Below are 25,987 nucleotides of genomic sequence, written 5' to 3'. Positions count from 1 at the left end.
TGAAATTGTGCCTAAAATCAACTTTAATTAAAATCAGCTCAGCAGCCCTGATCCTGGCTTCCAGTGCTAAATGGAAGTTTACAGAGTCTTAACCAGGATATAAAGTCGCCAGTCCCAGGGGAGTTGCAAGGCTTCATTGGGGCCCCTTTCCCCCTCCCAATCATCTCCATCCTCAAGTGAGTGATCCAGTGCTTCTCTCTGTTCCACCAGGCCCAGACATCAGGGAAAGAGCTATAACATGGCTAGAATTTCAGGACCAGGCTTTCAATCCCTTCAATCCCAACATCTCTCTCCCTTAGTCTTTCCCTCCCTCCTCCTTCCATAAATAAATAAGATCAATCCACTCTCTTACTTTCATCATCTGGCCACCCCCAACATATGGCAACTCTCACTGTAAATGGTGGTATTATATGGAATCAAGCCTCATTTAGCAAATAAAAAGTTTGTCTTAGAAAGCATAATCCACTTAGATTCCAATTTACAAGGGACCTTGTAAAGGGACCTCTTTAACTGACAGCTGAATGGTTTTCTCACCCTTTCCCTTGCAAAAAAAAAAAGTGGATAGAAATGCTTTTTGTAAATGGGAAGATGTTTATTCTCCAGCCTGGTAATTCTCTTCAAAATCATTAGACAGATGGAATTCCTAAAGATCTGTCTCTTGAAATGAGTGTGAAATCCAAAACAGCACATTTAGATCTCAAGATTAAAAGAAAAAAAAAATTCCAACCTGGCAGAGAATGAGAAATCTCCTCACCCTACCTGGCCTCTATGCTTCATGCCACAGCATCAGGTGGGAAGTGTTATGCTGGCAACCAACCCCTGCAGAATTTCCCTCTTAACATCTCCATCATCTGTGTTGTGATGGCGACAGGAAGGATAACCTTTTGGCTTCTCACCACAGACTTTGAATTGAAATGTCCTCCAAGGTCTCGAATGGTAAGTGTGCCAACTGCACTTCAAAGTGTGTCTTCATGGTGCCCATCTAAGGTAGAGGATCAGAACTCTAAACCTAAAGGGGCCTTGGAGGTCATCTAGTCTGACCTTCTCATTTTACAAATGAGTAAACTGAGCCCAGGAAGATTCAGGGCTTTGTCCAGGGTCACAGAAAAGATCTTAGATTGGGAATGAGGATGTGTGTCTATGTATATATGTGTATACGAACATACACATACATATATATATATATATATATATATACACATATGCGTATATGTACACACACTTAATACACACTCTGCATAACTCACATAGTCCCCCAAAAGAACGTAAGCTGCCACAGGCAGGAATCCTAGTTTATTTCTGAGTTCAGCTTCTATGCAAGGTCTTTGATGATCCCCAACATGCTGGTGCCCCTGCCAATGACTTTGTACATATTTTGTACTTATGTATATATTCACATGTTTTACCACTCCCCCACCAAAACATAAATGTAAGCTCCTTGAGGACAGAACTGATTTCATTTTTTGTTTGCATTTTTTCCACCTAGCACAGTGTCTGCTACAAGCATTGAAGATAAAGATGAAAATGCAAATTTCAGGGAACGCCACAATGACTGGGATTGTTCCCCACCACCTGCTTATTACTTGGTAGGTAATAACTGAGGTGATGTTTGAGGTTCATTCAAGGCTCCAACCACCAAAAGCTACAAGATCAGATGGTATTTCCATGGTAGTAGGCAGCTGGGAGGCATAGGGGATAGAGTTCTGGACCTGGAATCGTGAAGGTGTGAGTTAAAATCTGGTTGCAGACAATGGCTAGTTGTATGACCCTGGAGAAGTCATTTAATCATTCTGTGCCTCAGTATCCTCAGTTGTAAAATGGGGATAGTAATAGGACCTACCTCTTAGTGCTGTCGCAAGGACCAAATGAACCTGTATTTATAAAGCATTTCACAGAGCGTTTGGCACATGGTAGGTGTCATATGAATGAGGGATGACCTCTTCCATCTTGAACGACCACAGGTAATTTAGTCACAGTTACTAGGACTTTCCGTACCAAACAATTAGTGGCTTATTAAAAACCACAAAGGTATGAAGATTTTGTCCTTACAAAAACAATGGGCTATTAGCTCTAGTGTGGAAACAACAGCCAGTCAAGAAACAGAAATCTATTGGAGATCAAAGAGCTGAGCTCCTACTGAGAACCAAACGTGTATGCTGCCAATGTTTCATCATTCCAGGCTACTTTTTTTTTTCCTTGGCCTAATATGAAAGCTATAAAAACAACCCCTCCTTCTCCTCTCCCCCCCCCCAAAAAAAAGGAAGAAAAGGAAAGAAAAGAAAAGAAAAAGAAAAAGAAAGAGTCCTGAAAGTGTTATTGTGAAAGCCAAAAACTAATTAGTCATTGCTTCCCAAAGTGTGATGTGAAAAGTCGCCAGGAATAATGGGAGGCATTCTCCAGTTTTATAGGTTTGCTGAGTCTAGTGTTCTCTGGAATTTCCTGTTTCCCTTGTGAGGGAAGATTGAGTAAACTTTACAAGTCATCTTGAATAACACACAAACCTTTCCACAAAAGCAATCGTTGGTGGATTCATAAAGTCTACAAGTCGACTTGAAATAAGAATGAGGGCAGTAAATCAAGGCAACGCCAGGCTTGTGTGTTTGTGGGGCTAATCACTCTCCATATTGCAAACCTCCCGCAGCCAGGCCCTGCACTTCTAAGGACCTGAATGGGAAAGCACGTGTTCTCAAAGCACGGTGACGTTCTCCACAAATAAAGCAGGAAAGGTTCTTGCAAAACTCCCAATTCATCCCTGGCAAATTTGGTCAAGACAGACCTCCAAATTAGTTGAGGGGCTCTGGCTGACAGTATCATCCATATGATGCCTCCAATCTGCCCTCAAGTACTGAGATCTACACATACCTGCATGAAAGCCACAGCTCTAAACAAGGGCAGAGAATAAGAACTTTGTCGTCAGGAGACCTGGCTTGGAATCTGGACATATTCCTTATGAGCTGTGTGACTGAGCAAATCCCTTTGCCTCTCCCTGACTCATGTTGAAAGGCAGCTTGCTGCATACTTGGCTGGTTGTCTCCAGCTTTAGTTCGCTTTATAATTCTACAACACAAAGAGGCCAAAGGATTTGGGGCGTTAATTTTTTGCTTATGGGTTTGTTGTTGTGGTTGTTTCATTTTGGATTCTCCCTGAGAGACTGCTTCCCACTGATGCATGTGGGCGATAGCATTCTCATTTACAGTCTTAGAGAGTTTCCTGGGGAGCACCAAGGGATTATGTGAATTGTCCAAGGTCCCACAGCTAGAATAAATCAGAGGCGAGACTTGAACCCAGGTCTTCCTGACTCCAAGACTAGCTTTTGGCCCATCATCCCAATGACAAATAATTTCTATATAGCAGCTTCTGCCAAAGATCCCAAGGACCACAAGATGTGGGGCCTAACGACATGCTTATGACTTCTCATTTGATGACATCACATTCAGCATGTCAGACTGTATATTCATGAGGATCTCATTTGTTATTCCCTCTCTTCTAGCCTAGTGCAATTATCTGCATCCTTCAGGATCAAATAAGATAATGTTCGTAAAGTGCTTAGCACTGTGCTTGGCACATAGTAAGGGTCTATTTTTTAAAATTTCATTTATTTATTTATTTTTGCTAGGCAGTGTGGTTAAGTGATTTGTCCAGGATTGCACAGCTAGTTAAGTGTCAAATGTTTGAGGCAGGATTTAAATTCAGGTCCTCCGGACTACAGGGATGGTGCTCTCTTCACTGCACCACCTAGCTGCCCCCAATAGTAGGTGCTTAATAAATGTTTGCTCCTTTCCTCTTCCCTTCTCCCTTCATGTTAATTCAAAAAAATTTGTTGAATATGAATATTATAGCATGTAGCGGACAAAGTGTTTGGACTCAGAGGACCCAAGTCCAAATCCTTGTTCTGCCATGTTCTACCTGTCACCTGTGCATCATTTCTCTCTCTCTCTCTGGACCTCAGTTTCTTAATCTATAAAATGAAGGCATTGAATTATATGAACTCCAGGTTCCCTTCTAGTTTTATTTACAAGGCAATATCACATTAACATATGGAAAAAAAGTCCAATACACAAGACAAGAAGCATGTGTAGGATAACATAAACTCAACTAGAAGTCAAAAGACGAGTTCAGAGTTCAAATCCTGGCTCATGCACCAAACTGTGTGAGCTACCTATAGCAAGCTGTTTCCCCACTATAGGCCTTGGTTTCCTTACTCATGAAACAAAAGAGTTGGACTTGATCATTGTTAAGGTCCCCTTCCTGTTCTAACATTTAGTGGCCTATCACCACATCTATGTGATTGATTGGTAATTACTTCCAAGCTGATCACCTAGATGACCTCTTCTGGGGAGAAAACATCTCACCAATGCCCTTCCTTGTAGAACTAAGCAAAAAATGGATCTGGGGCCAAGACAGGCTTAACATTGAATCACGGAATCATGGGGTTGATCAGGCATGTTAGAGGTCATGCAGGTCCACTCCCATCAAATCCAGAAAGGCTGCACGGTGAGCCATTGGAGAATTCCCAGACTTGGGGGTCAGAAGAATGGAGTTTATGTCCTGGATGGGCCACTACTTAGCCACACAACTGTCAGCAAGTCACTTAATTAACTCCACTAAGCCTCAATTTCCTCCTTGAGAAAATGGGAATTACCATATTTGTGCCACTGCGGAGATGCCAAAGACTCTAGGAGGGGCCCTAAAGTGGCAGGTATCATCATGATAATGTCTCAGGGGCATAAACAGCCAGTCAGTTTCTTCTTGCTGACTGCTCATTCCCTGCTTCACAAAACAACCTATTCCAACTCTAATGATTTAATGCTCTTCCTTACATGGAAACAGATTCTGTCTCTCTGTGACATCCATTTGTTTACACGTTCATTTGTTTAAGATATTAAGTATTCCATGTAATGCACATAAACATCCATATCTGGGCATCAGCACCAGAGCCTCACAGAATCCTTCCAATCTTATTTCCCTATGACTTCTTCAGGTGACTGATAGCATGTTCCCCATGCTGTTTTCTTTAGGCTTCAGTGTCTCCTGATATGCCAAGGTTTTAAGTACCTTTGCCATCCTTGCCAGCCTCTTAAACACAGTGCTGAAGTTGCCACTAGACTGCAGGAAGGGTGTGATGAGTCCAGAACCAAAGGGATGATGCCCTACTGTATCTTCTTTGGGATACAAGGCTTCTATTCATTCAAAAGAATTTTGTGACATTCTGGGCTGCCACGTCACATGCACGTCAGAGCTGGAGCAGACTTCAGAGATCATCTGATCCAATAATACTCCCCTTCACAATCCTCTGCAAGAGGCCCCCAGCCTTCCCATGAAGACTCCACTGAAGGGGATCCACCACTTACCAGACGCCCATTCCTCTCTGAGACTGCTCTCAGTGATCACAATGTTCCCTGAACAAACGCCTCCCTACCCATCCTACCCAGGGCCCCAGGATCTTTGTGGCCAAAGAGAGTGAATCTAAACCCTCCACCATCTTTGAAAGATTTGAAGCCACTGGTCATGCTCCTATCTAAGTTTTGCCATTGCTTACATAAACAGCCCCAGCTCCTCCACCTGGACCTTCTCTGCTCCAGTCTCTGGTCTCATTGCCCTGCTATTACTTCCGCTTGTAATTAGAGCATGGCACAGACTTCTCCTGAGGGAAACCAAGGACACTGTGGCTAGACTTGGGGCTCACCCAGCCTATGCATGTGCCTCCCTGCCATGGTTCTGTCATGTTTTACAGCGTTCTTCTCCATAGACATTGTATGTATTATGAAGACAGTGTGCCTTAGATTTACAAATAGATTAGCATGTTGCTATTAGGGCTCCTTTACCTTTGATTTGATAAATACTTCTGAAATCATCTAGACTAATTTCTCAAATAGGAAGTATAATGGTGGTGGTACAGTGAATAGATTGCCAGAACTGGTGTCAGGAAGAACTGAGTTTAAATCCAGTCTCAGACACTTACTAGCTGTGTGACCCTGGGCAAGTCACTCTACCCTGTTTGCCTCAGTTTCTTCCTCTGTAAAATGTGCTGGAGAAGGAAATGGCAAATCACTCCAGTATCTCTGCCAATAAAACCCCAAATAGGGTCATGAATAGTCAGACACAACTAAACAAATAGGAGAGACTTGGGAGCTTCAGTGGACAATGAATATCAGCAGAGTAGCCACTCCCCTTGGGCCTCAAGAGCCAAGTGTAGCATTGTGGCTCCCCGTATGGGAGGTTGAGTAAGCGAGCCAACTCAGAGGGAGAGCTGAGAGAGAAGGTGGGTTGGGATCATGCTTGGGATCGAAGAAATGGTGTCTAGCAGCAATATCATACTCCAGATGGGGTCCAATTCACCAATGAGTACAGTGGCACTTCCTTCATCCCCACTTCAACTCCCATTCAAGAAGGTAAACTTACTGGGGTACCCAGTGGATCTCATTACAACCTGTGCAGCATGGATCCCAAAGAAAACTACAGTGAAGCAACAGTAATTAAAAACAGCCCACCTATTGGCTGGAAGTTTGTTGGGCATACATCCCAACCCAACTTCAGCACTAGGCTGATACACTGTGGGTAGGATGCAGTGACGGCCATTTTCATCTTCCTAACACACAAAAAGGACTTGGATCCTCACAATATCTCCTGATTCTGACTGTGGTGCCAGTCACTTAGCAATAACTGAAAACTGAGCATCTACCCCTTCCAAATTCCTTAATCACATATCCCCATGGCCCGGGAGTCTACTTCCTATGAATTCCAGGAAGGCCCCAATTCAATTGAGCAGGCAGGCTTCAGCAGAGGTGCTATTGCTCAGCCCAACATCCAACATTTTCCCATTCTTCAGATCTGGCGTAGCAAAAATGAAACGTGAAAAAGGGGCAAGCTTGCTGACAATTGTGCGCCCTGCTTTCTACTGATGAAGTAAGTACTTGCTGAAAAATTACAGTCTCTCCTTTTCCCCCACCCCCACAATCAAGAATGTACTCATTGTCCTAAATCTCAGCAGAAGGTAATTATCCCCTTCAGAGCTATTCCAATATTTACGGGAATACAATTTTCTGGGAAAATCGATGATTTTGTACTTTCTTGAATTTTTCAATTTAGATCCTCCTCTAGGCAGATACAGCCATTGGTATCAGATGCCAGTGGCTCTACTGAATGATAAGGTCTTTGTACCAAGGAGAAAATTGGTCCTTTGACTGAGATTTAAAATAACTAATGATTAATCATTCCTAGATGACCCATCAAAACACAGAGACCTAATGAGCTCACAAATGTGTTTTGATCCAATAGCAAGCAGATGCAACTTTCATTCATTTGCTCATTCATTCCATACATATTAAGTGCCAATTATATACTAGGCACTAGGGCTACTAAGATGAACAAAATGCTTCCTGTCCTCAAAGAACTTACATCGTACTGGAGTGGGATGGGGTGGACAACAACATATTTAAATAAATACAAAATACATGCAAAGTAAATTCAAAGTAATTTGGGGAAGGCTACTAGCAACAGTGGGATCAGAGAAAGTGTTTTATAGGAGGTTGGAACTAGTGCTGAGCTGCTAAGCAAAGTAAGAAGATAAAAAGCCTTGGTGAGGAGGGAGGGCATTGCAGGTATGGGGGCCAGGCTGTGCAGAGTGCCAGAGATAGAAGATGGAGGGGTAGCTGGAAGAAACACTAAGACAGTTTGATTGGAATAATTATGGTGGTGGTGATGGTGGTGAAAGTAATGGGGATGCTATCCTTAACTCACACATTTGTCTTTGCACTTACAGAGCAGACCCCTGGCACATCCCCCCTGATTTAATTAAAATATAAATTAAAGGTTAAAAAAGGTTTCCCCTAGGGGAAATTGAAAGCAGAAAGGCTGGAGCAATGAAACAGAAAGATGTACACTGAAAATAAGGAGGGTGTTTAGATCAGTACCTACTGGCTCTGTCTGAAAAGCATCTGTCTCCCCTCACCCTCTATAGGGACACAGGATCCTTCAATTTAAGTATTTCTATGCCGTGTTGTTAACCCCTGAATCCACAACAGGCAACCCTCTGAGGGTTCAGTGTTTTTTGACAAGTGAAGCAATACAAAAGGCACACCCATTCTTGGACCTGAAAATACAGGGTTGGCAACAGTATTACCAATATTGCAAAATAAAGAGCTCATTTTTAAAAACCAGATCAGGGACTTCTACCAACTGTGGGAAAATGACATCTAAGGAATGAACATTTATTCCTGAACAACGTTCTAGAGTGCAGCCATTCTTCCCTCTCCTGGCAGCAACGAACAGTTTTCTTGGGGATATCTTCTGGGGCTTCCAACATGCTCTCTAGCATGACCACAGTCAGGCTTGAAGGCAGGAGTCCACAGGTGCCTGCCTGCAGAAGTCAGGGGAAGTCAACTTGGGGGCCCAAAACTGCAGGAGCTTTCCACAGGGCTTTTTGGTGTGGGAATGATGTAGGCTTGTAATTTTTAATGAACCAGCCTACAGGCTCAGTCCCAGCACTGATTTTCACAGAGGACCCAGAACACATTTATAAAAAATGAAAACATTTCTTTAAGAGATCTTAGAAAAAGGAAAGTTTTATGCCCCTGGGTCACATGCTTTCTGGAATGTCTGTCTCCCTCGGTGCCTGCCCTCTTCAAAGGGCTCTGAAACGGCTCAGCCACTTGGTGCCAGTTATCACCCTCTCAACTCTGTGCTTGAAGTCAAAAGGACTGCATCATGGCAGGAACCAAAAATGGTTCAGAGAACATGCACAGCATAAATATATGCACAGAAGACACAAGAACCTGATAAAAACTGCCAGCGTTTTTATTAGTAGGAGGGACAGCTCACTTGTTTAAGAAGAGTCTCTATTTGTAAATACTTTATTTGTGTTGTAAAATATTTATCAGGATAAATACTGAAAGTATTTTTCAGTAGGAAGGACAGATTTAGTTGCTTAAAAGATTCACCGTTTTGGAGGGTGCAGAACCAAGATGGCGGAGTGAAAGCAGTGACTTGCTTGAGCTCTCCTCCAAACCCCTCCAAATACTCATAAAAAATGGCTCTAAACAAATTCTGAAGCAGCAGAACCCACAAAAAAGGCAGGGTGAAACAAATTTCCAGCCCAAGACAACCTGGATGATTGATCAGAAAGGTGTATCGTGCCAGGCTGGGAGCGCAGCGCCGCAGCAAACCTGGAGCAGGCCTCAGAGGACTGAATCTCAGGCAGCTGTGGTGGTTTCCAGACTCCTCAATCCACTAATGCCAAAGACAACTTAGAAGGTCAGTGGGAAAAGTCTGTTTCTGTTGGTGCTCAGAGAGGAAGGCGGAGTTTCAGCTCCATTCCCCAAGAGCGTGGGAGGGCAGCTGCTTCCCGAGCTTCCGGCCCACAGACTGAGGGGGAATCCAGTGGCTGATCAGAGCGGGATTGCAGGGATCTCTTTTGCCAGTGCTGAGGCAGGAATCTCTTGCTTTGCCCATGTGTGGATCTGGGTCACAGTTCTGGGCGGCAGTGCTGGGGTGAGGAGGAACGCTGGCGTGATGGAGCTTGTAGTGTATGTGGAGAGGAACCCTTCCTCACAGTTACAGGACAGAAAAGAATACTTGTGGTCACAGGCCAGGAAAGGAGTATACACCTCATCCCTTATCATACCACCTTGCAAGAACTGAAAATTTGCAGGTCCCTACAAGTATCTCTGAAAACAGCTACACAAACCCCTGAAGCTTGGGACAGTACACTCTCCACATTGGAAGCAGACTCTTACCTTAACAAAGAGTTTAAAACTCAAGTAATGGGCTGGGATCATGAGCAAGCAGTGCAAAAAGAGTCAGACTATATTATCTTACTTTGGTGACAAAGAAGATCAAAATATACAACCAGAAGAAGACAACAAAGTCAAAGCTCCTACATCCAAAGCCTTCAAGAAAAATATGAATCAGTCCCAGGCCTTGGAGAGCTCAAAAGGGATTTTGAGAAGCAAGTAAGGGAAGCAGAGGAAAAACTGGGAAGAGAAATGAGAGTGATGCAAGAAAATCATGAAAAACAAGTCAACAGCTTGCTAAAGGAGACCCAAAAAAACTGAAGAAAATAACACCTTAAAAAACAGCCTAACCCAAATGGCAAAAGAGGTCCAAAAAGCCAATGAGGAGAAAAATGCCCTAAAAAGAAAAATTGGCCAAATGGAAAAGGAAGTCCAAAAGCTTACTGAAGAAAATACTTCCTTAAAAATTAGAATAGAGCAATTGGAAGACAGTGACTTTATGAGAAATCAAACACTAGAAAAATCCAAAAGAATGAAAAATTAGAAAACAATGTGAAATATCTCATTGGAAAAACAACTGACCTGGAAAAAGATCCAGGAGAGAGAATTTAAAAATTATTGGACTATCTGAAAGCCATGATCAAAAACAGAGCCTAGACATCACCTTTCAAGAAATTGTCAAGGAAAACTGCCCTGATATATTAGAACCAGAGGGCAAAATAGAAATGGAAAGAATCCACAGATCTCCTCCTGAAAGAGATCCCAAAAGGAAAACTCCTAGGAATATTATAGCCAAATTCCAGAGTTCCCAGGTCAAGGAGAAAAATCTTACAAGCTGCCAGAAGGAAACAATTCAAGTACTGTGGAAATACAGTCAGGATAACACAAGATTTAGCAGCAAGGACCACAGGGCATGGAATATAATATTCCAGAGGGCAAAGGAGATAGGATTACAACCAAGAATCACCTACCCAGCATAACTGAGTGTAATCCTTTAGGGGAAAAAATGGTTATTCAGTGAAATAGAGGACTTTCAAGCATTCCTGATGAAAAGACCAGAGCTCAACAGAAAATTTGACTTTCAAATACAGGACTCAAGTGGAATAAGAAGAGGTAAACAGGGGGCAGCTAGATGGCACAGTGGATAGAGCACCAGCCCTGGATTCAGGAGGACCTGAGTTCAAATCCGGCCTCAGACACATAACACATACTAGCTGTGTGACCCCGGGCAAGTCACTTAACCCCATTGCCCAGCCAAAAGAAAAAAAAAATAAAACAAAACAAAAAAAAGAGGTAAACAGGAAAGAGCAATCATAAGAGACTTATTAAGATTGAACTGTTTACATTCCTGCCTGGAAAGATGACATTTGTAACTCATGAGAACTTTGTCAGTATTAGGGTAGTTGAAGGAAAAAAATTATATGTATGTATATGTAGATAGATAGATAGAGGGCACAGGGTGAGTTGAAGATTAAGGGGTCATATCTGGAGAATAAAATTAAGGGATGAGAGAGGATGATACTCAGAGAAGAAAGGGAGAGGTAGAATGGGGTAAATTATCTCACAAAAAAAAACAGAATAGAAAAGTCTCTCACAGTGAGGGGAAACAGGAGAAGGTGAGAGGGAATGAGGGAATCTTATTGTCATAGGATTTGGCTTAAAGAGAGAATAACATACACATTCAATTGGGTATGGAAATCTGTCTTACCCTATAGGAAAATAGGGGGAGAAGGGGACAAGAGAGCAGGGTGATGATAGAGAGGAGGGCAGACTGGGAAAGAGGGTAATCAGAAGCAAATACTTCTAAGGAGGGACAGGGTCAAAAGAAAGAATAGAATAAATGGGAGGGCAGGATAGGATTAAGGGAAATAGAGTTAGTTTTTCACAACATGTCTACTAAGGAAGTGTTTTGCATAACTGCACGTGTACAACCTATATTGAGTTGCTTGCCTTTTCAATGAGGGTGGGTGGGTGGGGAGGGAGGAAAGGAGAAAATTTGGAACTCAAAGTTTTAATAACACATGTTTTAAAAAAATGTTTTCACATGCAACTGGGAAATAAGAAATACAGAAAATGGGGTACAGAAGACTATCCTGCTCTACAGGAAAATAGAAGGGGAAGGGTATAAGAGAAAGGAGGGGGGAGAAATAGAAGAGAAGGCAGACCAGGGGAAGAGGTATTCAGAATGCATACCATCTTGGGGTGGAGGGAGGGGTGAGAAATTTGGAACTCAAAAACTTGTGGAAGTGAATATTGAAAACTAAAAGTAAATAAATTTGCATTAAAAAAAAGATGCACCGTTTTCAAATACCTAAGCTAGAGTAATTCTCACACCTAGAAACCACACATATTACAAAAACAAAGTGGATGAAAAGTGTAAATATTTATGTCACCTAATCACTCATATGAAGAAAGCGTGCTGAGATATTAAAAGTATTCTAAAATGGGAGTAATTATTCTCTATAGCCATGAAAAACTCTCTCATCCTCTATGCATCTCCCTTCTCTGAAAACTGTATTCATGTTGATCATCTTTTCCCCCATAATTCCCCAAATCAGAATGCTGGATCTGTATCTGATGTGGGCTATTTCTTATGCAAAGATTAATTTAAAATATGCATTATTTGCTGAGTAATTGTAATGGTCAATCCCAGTTCAGAGAAATTATGATAAAATATACCTTTCTTTCTGCAAATGATAATGTAAATACAAAAGGCATCAATAAAGGAGAGGGGAAGAGAAAGCAGGGCAGGACAACAAAGATATGGTGTTTTGTTTTCTTGAAACTGCAACCATCCTGAAAAATCTCTGCTGTAGGGTTGTCTTAGCTATAACACTTAGTCCTGGGCATCCATCTGTTAATACCTGTTGTTATTTTCATAGTTTAAAGTTCGAGGCTTCATTTTTCCCCATTCCCAGAGATCCGTGACTGTATCTTCTCCTGTCTTGTCTCACCAGCAATCCCCAAAAAGCCACATTCGTCAAAACTTCTGAATTTCCAAATCAAACACCTGAAATAGCCATCAATCAACAAGGATTTAGTAAGCACTTACTAATGTGCCAGGCTCTGTCCTAGGTACTGGAGATAGAGAAACAAAATTTAAAACAATCTCTTCTTGGAAGGACCTTACATTCTTCTGAGGGATGCAATGTTCACACAAACAGGCAAATACAACATGAACATAGTAATCTCAAAATGGGGAGTACTAATGATTGGGGAAATCCAGAGAGGCTTCAGGTAGGAGGTGGGGCTTGAGCTAAATATTGAGGAGGGACAGAGATTTCAAGAAACTGAAATGAAAAGCTGTCACAAAAGCTGAACCTTTATTTTGAAAGGAACAGTGGAATCTTTAGAGCAACTGTTCAACCCTTGAAATATCAAATGACAGTTCAGAAATTTTATGATGAACCATAATTTCTGCATTATGGGTATATTTTTATCATTTTTTTTTACAGAACATCATGGCTCTACTGAAACCAAATAAGTAACTCAAGACTTTATAAAGTGCTCATGAGACGACATAGCCCAGGGCTATAATGGAGAGCTGGGCTTGGAGTCAGAACAGGCCTGGCTTCAAATCCCACCTTTGACACGTGTTATAGGGGCAATTTGCTTAATATCTAAGACTCAATTCTCTCATCTGCAAAATGGAGGTCATAATGTCCACAGTACCTACCTTAAAAGGTGGTTGTGTGGCCCAAAAGAGAAAAAAGGGATCATGGGAGGTAAGTGTTTACAAAACTTTAAGCATAAATGGATGGCAGATTTCTATTATCATGTGTGTTTTATGAATGTGTGCATGCAGGAAGGAACTCGAATTTTTAAAACTCCATTCACTGGTCATTGTGATTTCCCCCTTGCCTCCGAGTTTTCTTTGAAACTGAATTTCCTCAGGTATAATTTTTGTACAAAGTGCAAACCTCCATTTCAATCTCTCATCTAAAGGTATGTTTATGCCATATTGGCTCATCACAACACCTGGAATGTTATTTATACAATATTGGCTCAGCACAATGCCATAGTAAGCACTTAATACATACTTGTTGACTATTGGAAAATATTCAGAGCAAACATAGAAATTTCAAAGCAGGTTAGGAACCTCTCTAAGGACTTTTACCTTGGAGTTTAACAGCTTTTTAGGCAACCATAAACTGCCTGCTGCCCACCTCCCCAACATGCACTTAGTTTTCTAAGTTTTCCATGTCATAAATGTCAGCCAGCATCCAGTGCTGGGCTGTGTGGTGCTTTATACACCCTAGAATCAAGCGGCAAGACATCTCTGATTGGTCTTGCAGAACTATGGCATTTCTCATTTAGCTTGAAATATCTCATTATTTTTTCTGAGTTATTTGCCATTATTTTCACAGATGGATATCAATGGTTTTCTTTGTTAAGAATTCATTCCCAATGTCAAGTTTGATCTTTATGTATAGCACCTTAACATATTATTAAGTTTCTCAAACTTGGAAGTTACTTTGATGGTGCCATGCAATTTACCAAAGGCTTATTCACCTCGTTCTCCTCCTATGATTTAATTCTGGGCTCACTGTTGGAGAATCCATTTTCTTTCACTAGAGAGACATGCTCTTCTCTTACCATTTCCACTATCAAAGATGAAGTTTTATTTAAATAAAAGGACATGGGAACATTTTTGAGTCCATCTTACTCCTCTTCATACAGCTATCCCACCCCAATTTTCCCATTATCATTAACAATCAGCAACTAGCATCTGCAGAGGGTCCCAGTTCCCACATCTTATGTTGACCATACTATACTTTTGACCTACAGTCTCTCCTAGCTTCTTCTAGGTGGCTAAAACCCCTCTAACAAGATTCTTTATTACATTACCCACCTCCTACCTCTTCCATCTGCCCAAATGCACATCACTACATAGACCTTTTTCAAACTGATACCCTTATACACACAATTTCTTCAATCTCGGATGCCTTTCTTCCTATTTTCTGCTAATTCCCAAGTCTAATTTTTTTCCCCCTCTTTTAGGAAGCTTCCTGAATTAAGTCCACCTGAACCTGTCTCTTGCCAGAATTTCTTCATCACTCTGTTCCTCAATTTCCCCTATGACAATTTGCAAAAGAGGCATAATGGTATCAAGCAATGGTCTTCAAAGTGGGGGTTGTGGCTTGACCCCAGTGGGGCCATGGATTGGCTACTCAGGGCTCTTTGCCAACCAATTGGAGGCGAGGAAGGGAAGGAAGGAAATAAACATTTATTAAGCACCTATCATGTGCTAGTCACTGGGCTAAGCACTTTATGTATGTAATACATATATGTAAATAGGCAATACACAATCATAATACATAGATGATGTACACAATAATAATAGCTAACATTTAAATAGTGCTTACAGTGTGCCAAGCACTGTGCTAAAAACTTTACAATTATCATTTTATTTAATCCTCAAAACAATCCAGAGACATAAGATAGTATTATTTTCTCCATTTTATAGATGAAAATTTGAAGCAGACATTAAGTAACTTGCTCAGGGTCACATAGCTGGTTAAGTGTCTAAAGTCAAATCTGAACTCAGGACTTCCAGATGTCAGGCCCAATGCTCTCCCACGATGCCCCTTAGTTGCCCCTACTTGGAGGGTGGGAAGATGGGTTGCACCCTACCCTCCTCTCCTAACTAGCCATGGGGATTTTCTCCAGTAATCCCCTCCAAAACTTGACGTATTATAGCCCAAACACTTCCTTCCTCTGCCACACAAAGCTTGGAACCTGCCACATTCTGATGACAGGATCCAAGGGGAGTTATAACCCAACTCAACTTGTGTCTGTGGAGTAGCACAACCTCTCAGAGCACCAGTAACTTCTCAACTAAGTTTCAGAACAGATGGCCAGTCTGTATTGGTGGAGAATGTATCTTCAGCTTGGGATTCATTACACTAATGAAGACTCCTGCTCCCTGCCCCCCAAATGCACTTATTGACTCTTTTTTCATATATGTATATGTGGGTTTTCTTCCCCATTTGAGAATTTAATGGAATAAATGTAAAGTCCTATGTTTAGTTTCAAAGAATCATCACACAACTAAAAGATAAGGGAGGCATGCCTAGTTATTAGATTGTATGGGGGGGGAGGGAGAATGGGAATTTTGGTGGCTGCAAGCTCAACATTACTCATAAATGGGATGTGGCAACCAAAACCACTAATTTTATCTTAGGATGCATTCAGAAAAGCCCAAGGCACAGAAAAAGAGAACTGTCGGCCTCAATAGTTTCTGTCCTGGTTATAATACGTACAGAGTAATGTGTACAGCTCTGGGTGGGTGCCATGCTTTAGGAAATGGACAATCTGAAGTGTGTCTAGAGGTCAGTGACCAAAGTGGCAAAGAGACTAGGAACCTTTTCGCAGAACTCCAGATGTTTATACTATAGAAAAGAAAACTGAGAGGAGGCTTGATAGACGCCTTCAAGTATCCAAAGAGCTATCCTCAGGCAGGGGATTTGACATGTTCTATTTGGTTCTATGGACAAAACCAGGAAGAGTGGATGGATGTTGCAAAGAAGTAAGTGTGGGCTTGGTATAAAGAACAAAGGGCATAGCTTTACCAAATGAGGACGATATAGGCAGGCAGTTCTAGCCCACTGGTAGTCCGGAAGCTGGCGTTGTGTAGAGCGGATTATTTCTACGGGTTAGAATTTGATCAAATCACCTTTGAGGTGCCTTCCAACCAAACGTCTCTGTTTTGTGTCTCTTTTCACCCTCTTCCTCTCAGACCACAAGCACTGGGTCACACAACCTCACTTAGATGAGTCAGTATTCTCATGACTATTTGGCTAACTCAGACCAGTATTTCTGTAATCAGAATGCACTGGGGGAGGAGGGGCAGCATCCTGAGCCCTGAGTGACTGAGCTCTGGGCTGCTCATTAGCACCTTGACATCACTAATACCCAAGCTTTCCACAAATTGACTCACGTTGAGCAGCTTAGCACCTTTCCAGTTGGCTGGTGGGAGATTTCTAAACCTGGCCTTTGATGCCCAAATACATCCTTCGGGACTTTTGGTCCCCTCTCCAAAGATGAAGTTGCTCATTTACACCCTTTCCACGAACACGACTTTTCCCAAAACTAACGCTGCCAGCCCATCTTCCTAATGCTGCCTTGGCTGTACACAGACCCCTTTGGGCAATTTTCAGGTATGTTCATTTTCTAGAGACCAGGCTCCTCTGAACACCTACAGTCTCTTGTATCAACTTTGGCCTCTTATCAGGACACAAAAGGGCTCCCAACATTGGCAACCTGAAGTTCTTAACCAAAGGCATCCTGAGGCAGGGAGGGGAGGGGAGCACTTTTCAAAATGGCCCTCTCGGGCTCAGATCTCTCTCCACCTTACACCTTCACGCTAGACATTTGGAACCTAAGCTCTCAACTATGACACTCCTTTTTAAAAAGCAACATTAAATGAGTTCTTAGAGCTAAATAACAAAATGAAGTTCTCTAATAAAGGAAAACAGTATGTTCTTGTTCAAAAGTTATCCTTCGTCAAAACACGGCACTGTAGCATTTTTGATAACCAGATTATTGCTTGAGGGGCAGTGGGGCAGCATGGCATAGTGGGTTTGACATCGAATTGGGAGTCAGGAAGACCTGGTCTTGAATCCTGTTTCAGACATTCACTTGCTCTGTGTCCTTGGGCAAATCATTTCATCTCCCTGAGCCTCAATTTTCCTATCTGTAAATTGGGGATCATAATAACACATTGCCTCTCAGGATTGTTGTAAGAATCAACCAAGAGACCAGACATAAGACATTTGGAAAGCACTGAAGCATTGAAATAATGAGAGTCATTATTTTCCATTGAGAGAAGTGTTTGTGACAAGTTGGAGGGATGATTTCACTACAGAAGCCTTTCCAGTCACCTCCCTGTAACTCTCAGTACCTAGTGTAGTCTTTGCTTCTTGCGGATGCCCCTTAACGCACCCATTCTCAGGGCCCAATTTTACTTTACTTCTTGTTCAATTCATAAGATAACAGGACCATATATCTGGATCTGGAAAGAAACTAAGGGACAGTCGAGGTCATTCCCTTCATATTACCTATGAGGAAACTGAGGCTTACAGGGTGCTGAAATACTCAGGCTGGTTAACATCAGTAGCACGTATCCAGTGGGATTTGAACTCGGGTGCTCTGACTCTAGAGGCAAAGCCCTTTGCACTGCACCACATCATTTTTAGCCCCAACTCTTTGTGGCTAGAGTGCTGGGCTTGGAATCAAAAAGACTAATCTTCCTGATTTCAAATCTGGCCTCAGACACTTACTAGCTGTGTGATCTTAGGCAAGTTATTTAATCCTGTTTGCCTCAGTTTCCTCATATGCCAAGTGAGCTAGGGAAGGAAATGGCAAACCACTGCAGTACCTTTGCCAACGAAAACCCGAATGGGGTCATGAAGAGTCAGACACAACTGAAAAATGACTAGCCTGAACAAGGTGTTAAGCTGGTGAAGAACTAGTCATTCTTAACACTGGAAGAAACAAAGGCAAGCTATGACTTTCATCCATAGCATAGTATATGAATGGATGGCATTATGGGGAATCAAAGAGCCCAGTTTCTCTTGCAATGTAGTTCTCAGAAAAGGGTATTTTGAACATACCATCCTCAGAGAACCCAACCCACTCTGCCACTGTGATTGATTCACAGAGAGCAAGAGTCAATGTTCTGTTTCTGAGAAAACTGGCAAGGGAGAAACTTAGATTCAGAAATTAAACAAATAAATAAAAACACTTTCATGAGATAAAAAAGAAAAGTGGAGTATCTTAACAAAGAATTAATGAAGAGAAACTGATCATTTTGATATCTCCCTACATACAAAACAAAAACCCATTATGATAGTTGGAAGCAGCTAGTTCCTAGATTGGTGGGGATCTTAATTTAGCTATCGTTTAAAAAAAAATGAAAAGACCATTTCAAAACGTTCTGTATTCCTCAGTTCTCTCTCAAATTATATTCCCAGAGTGAGACTCCAAACCAGAGTCAATAGATGAGCTAGTGTAATATGGCGTGGTGCATCTCTTGTGATTTTCAGATGAAAGATGAGAAGCATATAATAAAATCCAGGACTATTCCAATATAGCCCAGCTGCTCCATAAATACAGATGCCTGACGGGTCAAACAAAAACTACTCTCTGAATACACACCTCAGAAATTGCCACTGTGTCTGAAGAAAATAATTGGACCAGCCCACCAGGGCAAACCATTGGTGTTGAGATCGATTTGAGGGTGGGAAGTAAGCTACATAAAGCAGGATCTGCTGAGCCTTATGCTAGTGTGACAGAATCATCGGGTTGGTTAGTTATTCTACTTTAGTCTTCTCTCAATAAGTGTTACACTTTTCACTGTTCAATGAAAAAAAAACACCACCACACCATGGAGTTAATGAGCTCCATAAAGATTCCTTAATCAGCTTATATGGGGAAAAAGTATTAAAGTCTCCACTTTCACAACATGAAATATAGAGTTTTATGATATATTCGTAGCACAGGAACTCACATCTCCCACCCCTTGAACCACCTGCAAATTTTAATAGTCGTGTATCACCAGGGTACCAGAAACCCATAAAAGTTTAACCTGCCAATTAATAAGGACTTGAGCGCTCTAACCTTGTGCCTAATTTTGTTTGTTGCTTCCAAGACCTGGGCGGCAAAATCTCTAGAAAGTCGAGTGGAAGCCCACCTGACATTGTACCTCACGGTCGATTTCTCATAGGGGGAGAGGTCGCCAAGAAGCCCAGAGTGTACAACCAAAGCAAGCTGTCTCATTATGAAAGGTATAGAGTTTCTGAAAATTCAAAGGTCAAAAAATGACCTAAGAAAGTTCTTTCATGATCTCCACAAATTTGTGGAGGTATGTACTTCCAATGCCATTGGGCAGCTCCAGTTGAAAAGTTCATGCCTCCCCTCCTCACAGCACCCAGCCTCAATTTATGTGGCATTACTTGACGTGAGTGAGGTAGCCCTAGTTGACGTGGGAATGTGTTTCCCCAAGAAAACTCACCCCACAGCCAAGGTACTCTTAAAAGCACCTTTACTGGAGGGCATTCTCCTTACCGATGGGCTAATTTTGATTTTCATTGGAATTCTTGGATAAATATCCAGCCTCTTTGCTGGCAGGTCACTTAAGAAATATGGGACTCCATAGTACTTAGCTGAGAACCAACCATCCCGCCATCTCGCTTCCCACTGCACCGGTGAATGCTGTTTATTGCATTCCTAGGGGATGACAAAGTCAAAAGGACCCGTAAGTAGCCTGTTACTTTCAAAACTTGGTCTTAAGCCCAACTCAGTCTGTTATATCAGGAATTATTGCCACATTAAGGAATCAGTTTTTAAGATCCCACTGAGACAGGAGGAATCTTTTTTTTTCCTTTTCTTTTTGTTTGACTGAAGTGATCCAGCTTCCCTGATGGTAAATTAAAAGACAACTGCCAGAGTTAATGCAGCATTCATCCAGCAATCCAGCCACTTGATTGGCTTCCCCGGGTGCACAGGGAACCAGCAGTCACACATGCCAACCTTGCTTCGGACCAGCCTCAGGCTGGAGATGCTCTGGGCTTTCTGATTATCACAATCTCAAATTTATAATCACATTCTAAGCTGAGAGGCTGTCAGGGTAGAGTACTAAATTGTGCCCAGTATAGAAGCAAGAATACGGGTTCTGGAGTCACAAGCCCTAGATTCAAATCTTGCCTCTTATATTTCCTACCTGCATGATCATGGACAATCCCTTTTCCCTCCAAAGGCTTCAGTTTCCTCAATGTAAGATGAGTGGGGTGTACTAGATGGCCTCTGAGCTCCCTCAGTTCTAGATCTGGGATCCTATTTGGCTCTTAGGTGAAAGGATTTTTTGCACAATAGTATAAAATAAAATATTTCGTACCTACAGAAAATCTAGAAGAGGAAGAAGGCAATCAGACTGGTTCTTCAAAATACACTGACATTTCTGTGAGCTGCTTGATGGGAGCACATCCTCCAACAATGCAGTGACCATTGCTGGTTTCCAATTCTCTGGAATCTTTGTTCATGTGCTTGCATAAATCTTCCCCAGGGGAACCAGCCACCCAGTTCCCAGGGCCCCTGCCTATCATGTTTTCATCAACAGAAAGCCATGTGGCGCCGGTGGGGCCAAACAGAACAAAGCTCAATTCTAATGTCCAGAGTTAGCCCTTCAGATACAGAAGATGCCTTCTCCTGAAGTTTTCTCTTAGGAGCCTGACCCCAGTGAGTAATAAAAAGAAAATTAATAATAGTCATTTATAGAGTAGTTTGAGGTTTGCCAAGTGTTTTATGTATGGTAATTCATTTGACTCTAACAACTTTGGAAGATGGATGCTATTTTTACCCCAATTCTATAGATGAAGAAACTGAGGCTGGAGAGGTCACAAAGCTAGTCAGTCTTTCAGGCAGGATTCTAACCCAAGTGCTCCTGATTCTGAGCTGCATACACTGCAGTGTTGCTGATAGCTCTGACCCTTGGTGCAGGAACCCAGCATCATCCCTGGGATATTTACTTGAATTTGCCTGGTTAGAACAGAAGCACTGGTGCCTCCTGGTCCCCAGGACTCACACCATCCTGCCTTACCTTGGCTTCTACTTGGTATAAGGACAGCATTTACTCCACAGATATCCCAAGCCAGAGAGGAGGAAAGGATCTTTCTTTCCCCTGTAGATGTCCCTTTCTTATACTCTGAGGTGAGGTCTGTCAGCTTCACTTCCCTCCTTCAGGCAATAAATACATGGATCACATCCAAAAGATAAGTCCTTGTAACTTCTGAAAACAACAAACAACTTCCCATCCCTCAAAGGACAAAAATAAGAAAGAAAGAAAGAAAGAAAGAAAGAAAGAAAGAAAGAAAGAAAGAAAGAAAGAAAGAAAGAAAGAAAGAAAGAAAGAAAGAAAGAAAGAAAGAAAGAAAGACAGAAAGAAAGAAAGAAAGAAAGAGAGAGAAATACCACAACCCAAACCACTCAATACAGGAGGGCTTAATCTACTCTCAAATAAAGGCCTTCCCAGAAAGTCATGAATGCTGAAGTCAGCTAATTCAGTCAAAAGATAAGCTTTCTCCAGAGGGAACCTATCTACCGAAAACTTGGGAAGTCGTGGATCTCATCCAAGAAAAAAAGAGTTTTCTCTCTTGTTCACTGCAGTTTTCATTCTGGGGCTGCCCTAAGCCCAGCTGTGTGCTGAAACTTTGCTCTGATCCTTAAATATTTTCAGGCAGGTCACTAGGAACCTAAAGATGGAAAAGGAACTCTAATATGAACACAGTTCCATGAAAAGTCTGTTCTGAAAAACACAGAAGGGACACCTACCAACTCTGGGATGCGATGGTATTATGAAACGTACCAGGTACTACTGTGCCGCAGGAAATAGCAAATGTAAGGAATTCAGAGAAACATGAAGATTGACATGGACGGATTCAAAACAAAATAGGAACAACAATATACACAGAGACTAGTAACGTGAATGAAAAGGACACTAAAAGAAAAAAAATCTAATCTCTGAATAGCCAGGATAGACAACAAAGTTCTCAAATGCAATTACTAAACTCACCTACCTTGCCTTGACATAACCTCCCCCCTGCCCCGGGGAGGGGTGGGGGGAGGATTGCAGAGATAAAATATTGCATAGTCAGGCAAAGTCCTGTTTCTGTTGCTTTTGCTTAGCTGGTTTTCTCTATTATACTTATAAGGGCAAGGAGGCATATTCAGAAATGATTGTAATATTTGAAAAATCACTACAATATTTTTACTAAAAAAATAAAATACAGATGTGAGTTATAGGAGACATGGTGCTCATGGTATTCCAGAAATAAGTGATGAATGAAAGGAGGAAGGAAACATGATGGAGAGACTCTGGCCATATTCCCTATTGCTCTCAAGAACGTGTCTTCACTTTTCACTCCTCACCAGTGGTTAAGATAAGGCTCTCTTGACAAAGGTCCGTTTGTCCCTCCCAAAGATGTCTTGGATCACATTTATCATGCCAGCTATCAAAATGTTCATGCTTCCTGCTCATTATATCATCCTATAATTAAGTCACCCATCACCTTCCCATAATTTCCTTCTGAGTTTTCCCCTGGGGACAGAGGAGAATAGGTCGTTTAAGAATGCTCTTCCTGAGTACCTCTAGACAAGGGTGAGAAAGGAGTCACAGAGTCTCAGACTTTGGAAGGTTCTCAGAGGCCTTCAGACCCATCCCTCTACCACACATCCAAGAGGGAGACAGATAGTCTTTTGGGGAAGACTTTCAGTGATGGGAGATACACTATCACCTAAGAAGGGAGGCTCATTTCGTATTTGAAAAACTCTAATTGTTCGTTTTCTAGTTATCCAGACTACATTTATCTCTTTTTGTCTTCTTCCCTTTGTTTCTGATTCTGCCCTCTGGAGCCATCCCCACAGGTCAAGTCCTATATTTAGTTGACATCTATATGGTACCATAATCTTTCCCTGTTGCCCAACTTTTATTCCAGGATTATCCCAGGATCAGGGATGCTATCCTAGGATTATGGAAAGGAAAGATGGTTGAGAAGGGGAATTTCACTTTCTGTGAGACTGAGGAGACGTTCCCTTCCCCCACTCATTCTATTAAGTGCATGTTAGATGAGAAAACCCCAGGCCCCCACCTTTCCATCTAGCTTTCCTCTGGTTCCCTGATGACAGCCTCCCTGCTGACCTAGGGAGGCATTTCTCAGCTCCATGCACAAGTCCAAAGGGAAGGAAATTATTTTTTATTAACCAGCTTCTAAAAACTGAAGCCTGTTATAAAGGCTGCTCATTTCACTCCCAGAGACCAGGGGGCCATGGCCGAGAAGGCCAGCTGCAATCCTTTTATACCAGTAGGTTGCTTTATTAAAATCGAGATGGGGGGAAATTTTTTTAACCCAATCAAATCATCATAAACTGGGCCAGGTATTTATAGTAAATGAAAGGGTTATAGCGTTCCTTCCTCTCCAGGATGTGGCCCTTGGGAAACATGGATTTGGGGGGTTTCCAAAATGTGCCCTTGTAAGGTGCACCGGTACAGCCCCAGTGAGGGTTAAGTTGCATTTTCCATTATAAACCCGTTTGCAGGGGTTTATGACTCTCCCATAAAAATCTACTCAGGGATGAAATATGTACAGTCCAAGGGGTCTGAGCTCAGCAACGACACCTCCTCTCTCTCTTTTTAAAAAAGCATTCATGAAATGGAACCAAAGTTGTGTGTAGACTCATTTAGCTGACACCACTCCTACCTGGGCAGGAATTCTTTACCTTGTTTGTATCCTGGACCTCCTTGGCAGTCTGTCGAAGTCTATGGACCCTTTCTCATAATAATGTTTCAGATTCATAAAGTAAAATAATATAATCACACAGGAAACCAATTACATTTGAAATACACTTATCAAAATATATGTATTTTTAAAACAAGTTTATGGACCCAGGTTAAGAATCCCTGTAATTCAACCAAATGGCTACTAGGTGCTACTCTGGCCTTGCCATGGGATGGCCACAACAGGAATATCATGAGCCTGGACTGGAAGGAAACAGCTAGTCACATGTCTCTGTGGCAAAGCCATCACTTCCTCAACCTAAGAGATTGGGAAATGTGACAAGGTCTAAAAAAGATACATGGACCCAAGCCAAAAGCCACTACCAATGCTTTAGGCTTCAAGGTCAAGTGATTTTCTAGGAACCCAAGATTTCATAATCTCCTATTTCTACCCTGAAAATTGTCTCCTCTCCAACCATAAAGTGGAAAGTAGGTCAAAATTGCGGAAGGGTTGGGGGTGGAAAGGGAGGAGCTTGGCATCTATTTCTGAAGATGGGTGGAGTCCATTGTCACCAAGATTCCATTTTCTTACAGGAAGTCTTTCCACAGGCCCCAGCTTTCAGTCTACTCCTGCAGAGATGACTCCACCTTTTTAGGGTCATAGGAATATAGATATAGAACCAGAAAGCACCTCAGAGGCTATCTAGTGCAACCCCATCATTTTACAGGTGAGCAAATTGAGGATCAGAGGAATTAAGTATCTTGATCAAGATTCCAGTGATAGAGCTGGGATTTGAACTAAGGTCCTTTGATGCCCAATCCACTATTCTTTCCATGGTACGACATTGCTGCTCACTGATCTGTGCACATGTTGTCTCCCATGACACCTCCATATTAGAATTCGAGGACTACAATCATTTCATTTTCACAAAGGCTCAAGGCAAACAATGAAATGGCTGCTAGGCCACTAATAGTGCCATCCTTTCCCAGGGAAGAAGGGTTATAGACCACTGAGAGCCCAGCTTCACTAAAGTACAGAAACACAAGGAGATTTTGGAGGGCTGGCAATCAGGAGTTGGATTTTGGGGGCACAGAGTTTCCATAGACAAATTTCTAAGGTGTGGAGCAATAATGATGTTAGAGCACTGTTGGAAAGACAATCCACCTAGAGGGGATCCTTGATTCTAGAAATGCTAACATGTAAAGTCACACATTGCCATCCCCTACCAGCAACCAAATGATGGTCCTTAACCACCCATGTTTTCCACTGTATGATCTCCAACTAATTAACAGCTTTCTTAAAATGTGGCATCTAGAACTGAACATATCACTCTGTGCCTTAGGGGTAAGTCAGCAGCTACTTTAAGGTAACCGAGGTATCAGGCTTTCATTCACAGTCCCCATCTCTACCCCTCAAAGCACCATCCAGCCTTTAAAACCCAACTTCAATGGCACCTTCTCTCAGAAGGCTCCTTTAGGGCCCATAGTACGTAATAAACCTCTACCCTCACCTCATTTCCGTGGCCTCATAGAGTAAGTAGGTCATAGCTGTGTACAAATATTTGCAGGCTCATAAGAGAATATGAGAATTGAAAGGGTCCTCAGTGGCCATCTACTCTAAGAAATACACCAAAGAAATCTTCAGGTAGAACATACCTGACAAGTGGGCATCCAGGTTCTGCTGGAAGACTTTAATGGAAGAGGAGCCCATCACATCTCTAGGGAGCCCATTCTACTCTGAGACTGCCTGAATTATTAGGAAGTTGGTGCTGTTTGCCCTGACATCAAATCTACGTTGGACTCGGCCACTTCCCCCTATTGTTCTGCCCTCTGAGTCCAAACAGAACAAGGTCAATCCCTCTTCCTCATGACATCCATTTATATCTTTGAGGGCAGCTATTAGGTCCCCTTTGAGTCATCTTTTCTCTAGGCTAAACATCTTTAGTTCCTTCAAGCTCATATGACATAAACTCAAAGTCTCTTT

The 25,987-nt window shown here is 42.1% G+C and overlaps 1 protein-coding gene across 1 annotated transcript in view; it reads right to left on the bottom strand.

The window, feature by feature from the left end:
- Window positions 1-25,763, bottom strand: part of HDAC9 (histone deacetylase 9) — a 573,266-nt gene extending 547,503 nt beyond the window's left edge. The window contains 1 exon segment of the mRNA XM_078150730.1: window positions 25,660-25,763. Within this exon segment, the coding sequence (XP_078006856.1) occupies window positions 25,660-25,714 (55 nt within the window). The 5' untranslated portion in view covers window positions 25,715-25,763.
- Window positions 25,764-25,987: the final 224 nt, after the last annotated feature.

Source organism: Phascolarctos cinereus, unplaced genomic scaffold (genome assembly GCF_003287225.1).
Source record: "Phascolarctos cinereus isolate Bilbo 61053 unplaced genomic scaffold, phaCin_HiC Scaffold_1;HRSCAF=81, whole genome shotgun sequence".
Taxonomy (NCBI): Eukaryota; Metazoa; Chordata; class Mammalia; order Diprotodontia; family Phascolarctidae; genus Phascolarctos; species Phascolarctos cinereus.
The sequence above is the reverse complement of the archived record's forward strand: the minus strand, read 5'-3'. Positions and strand labels throughout refer to the sequence as shown.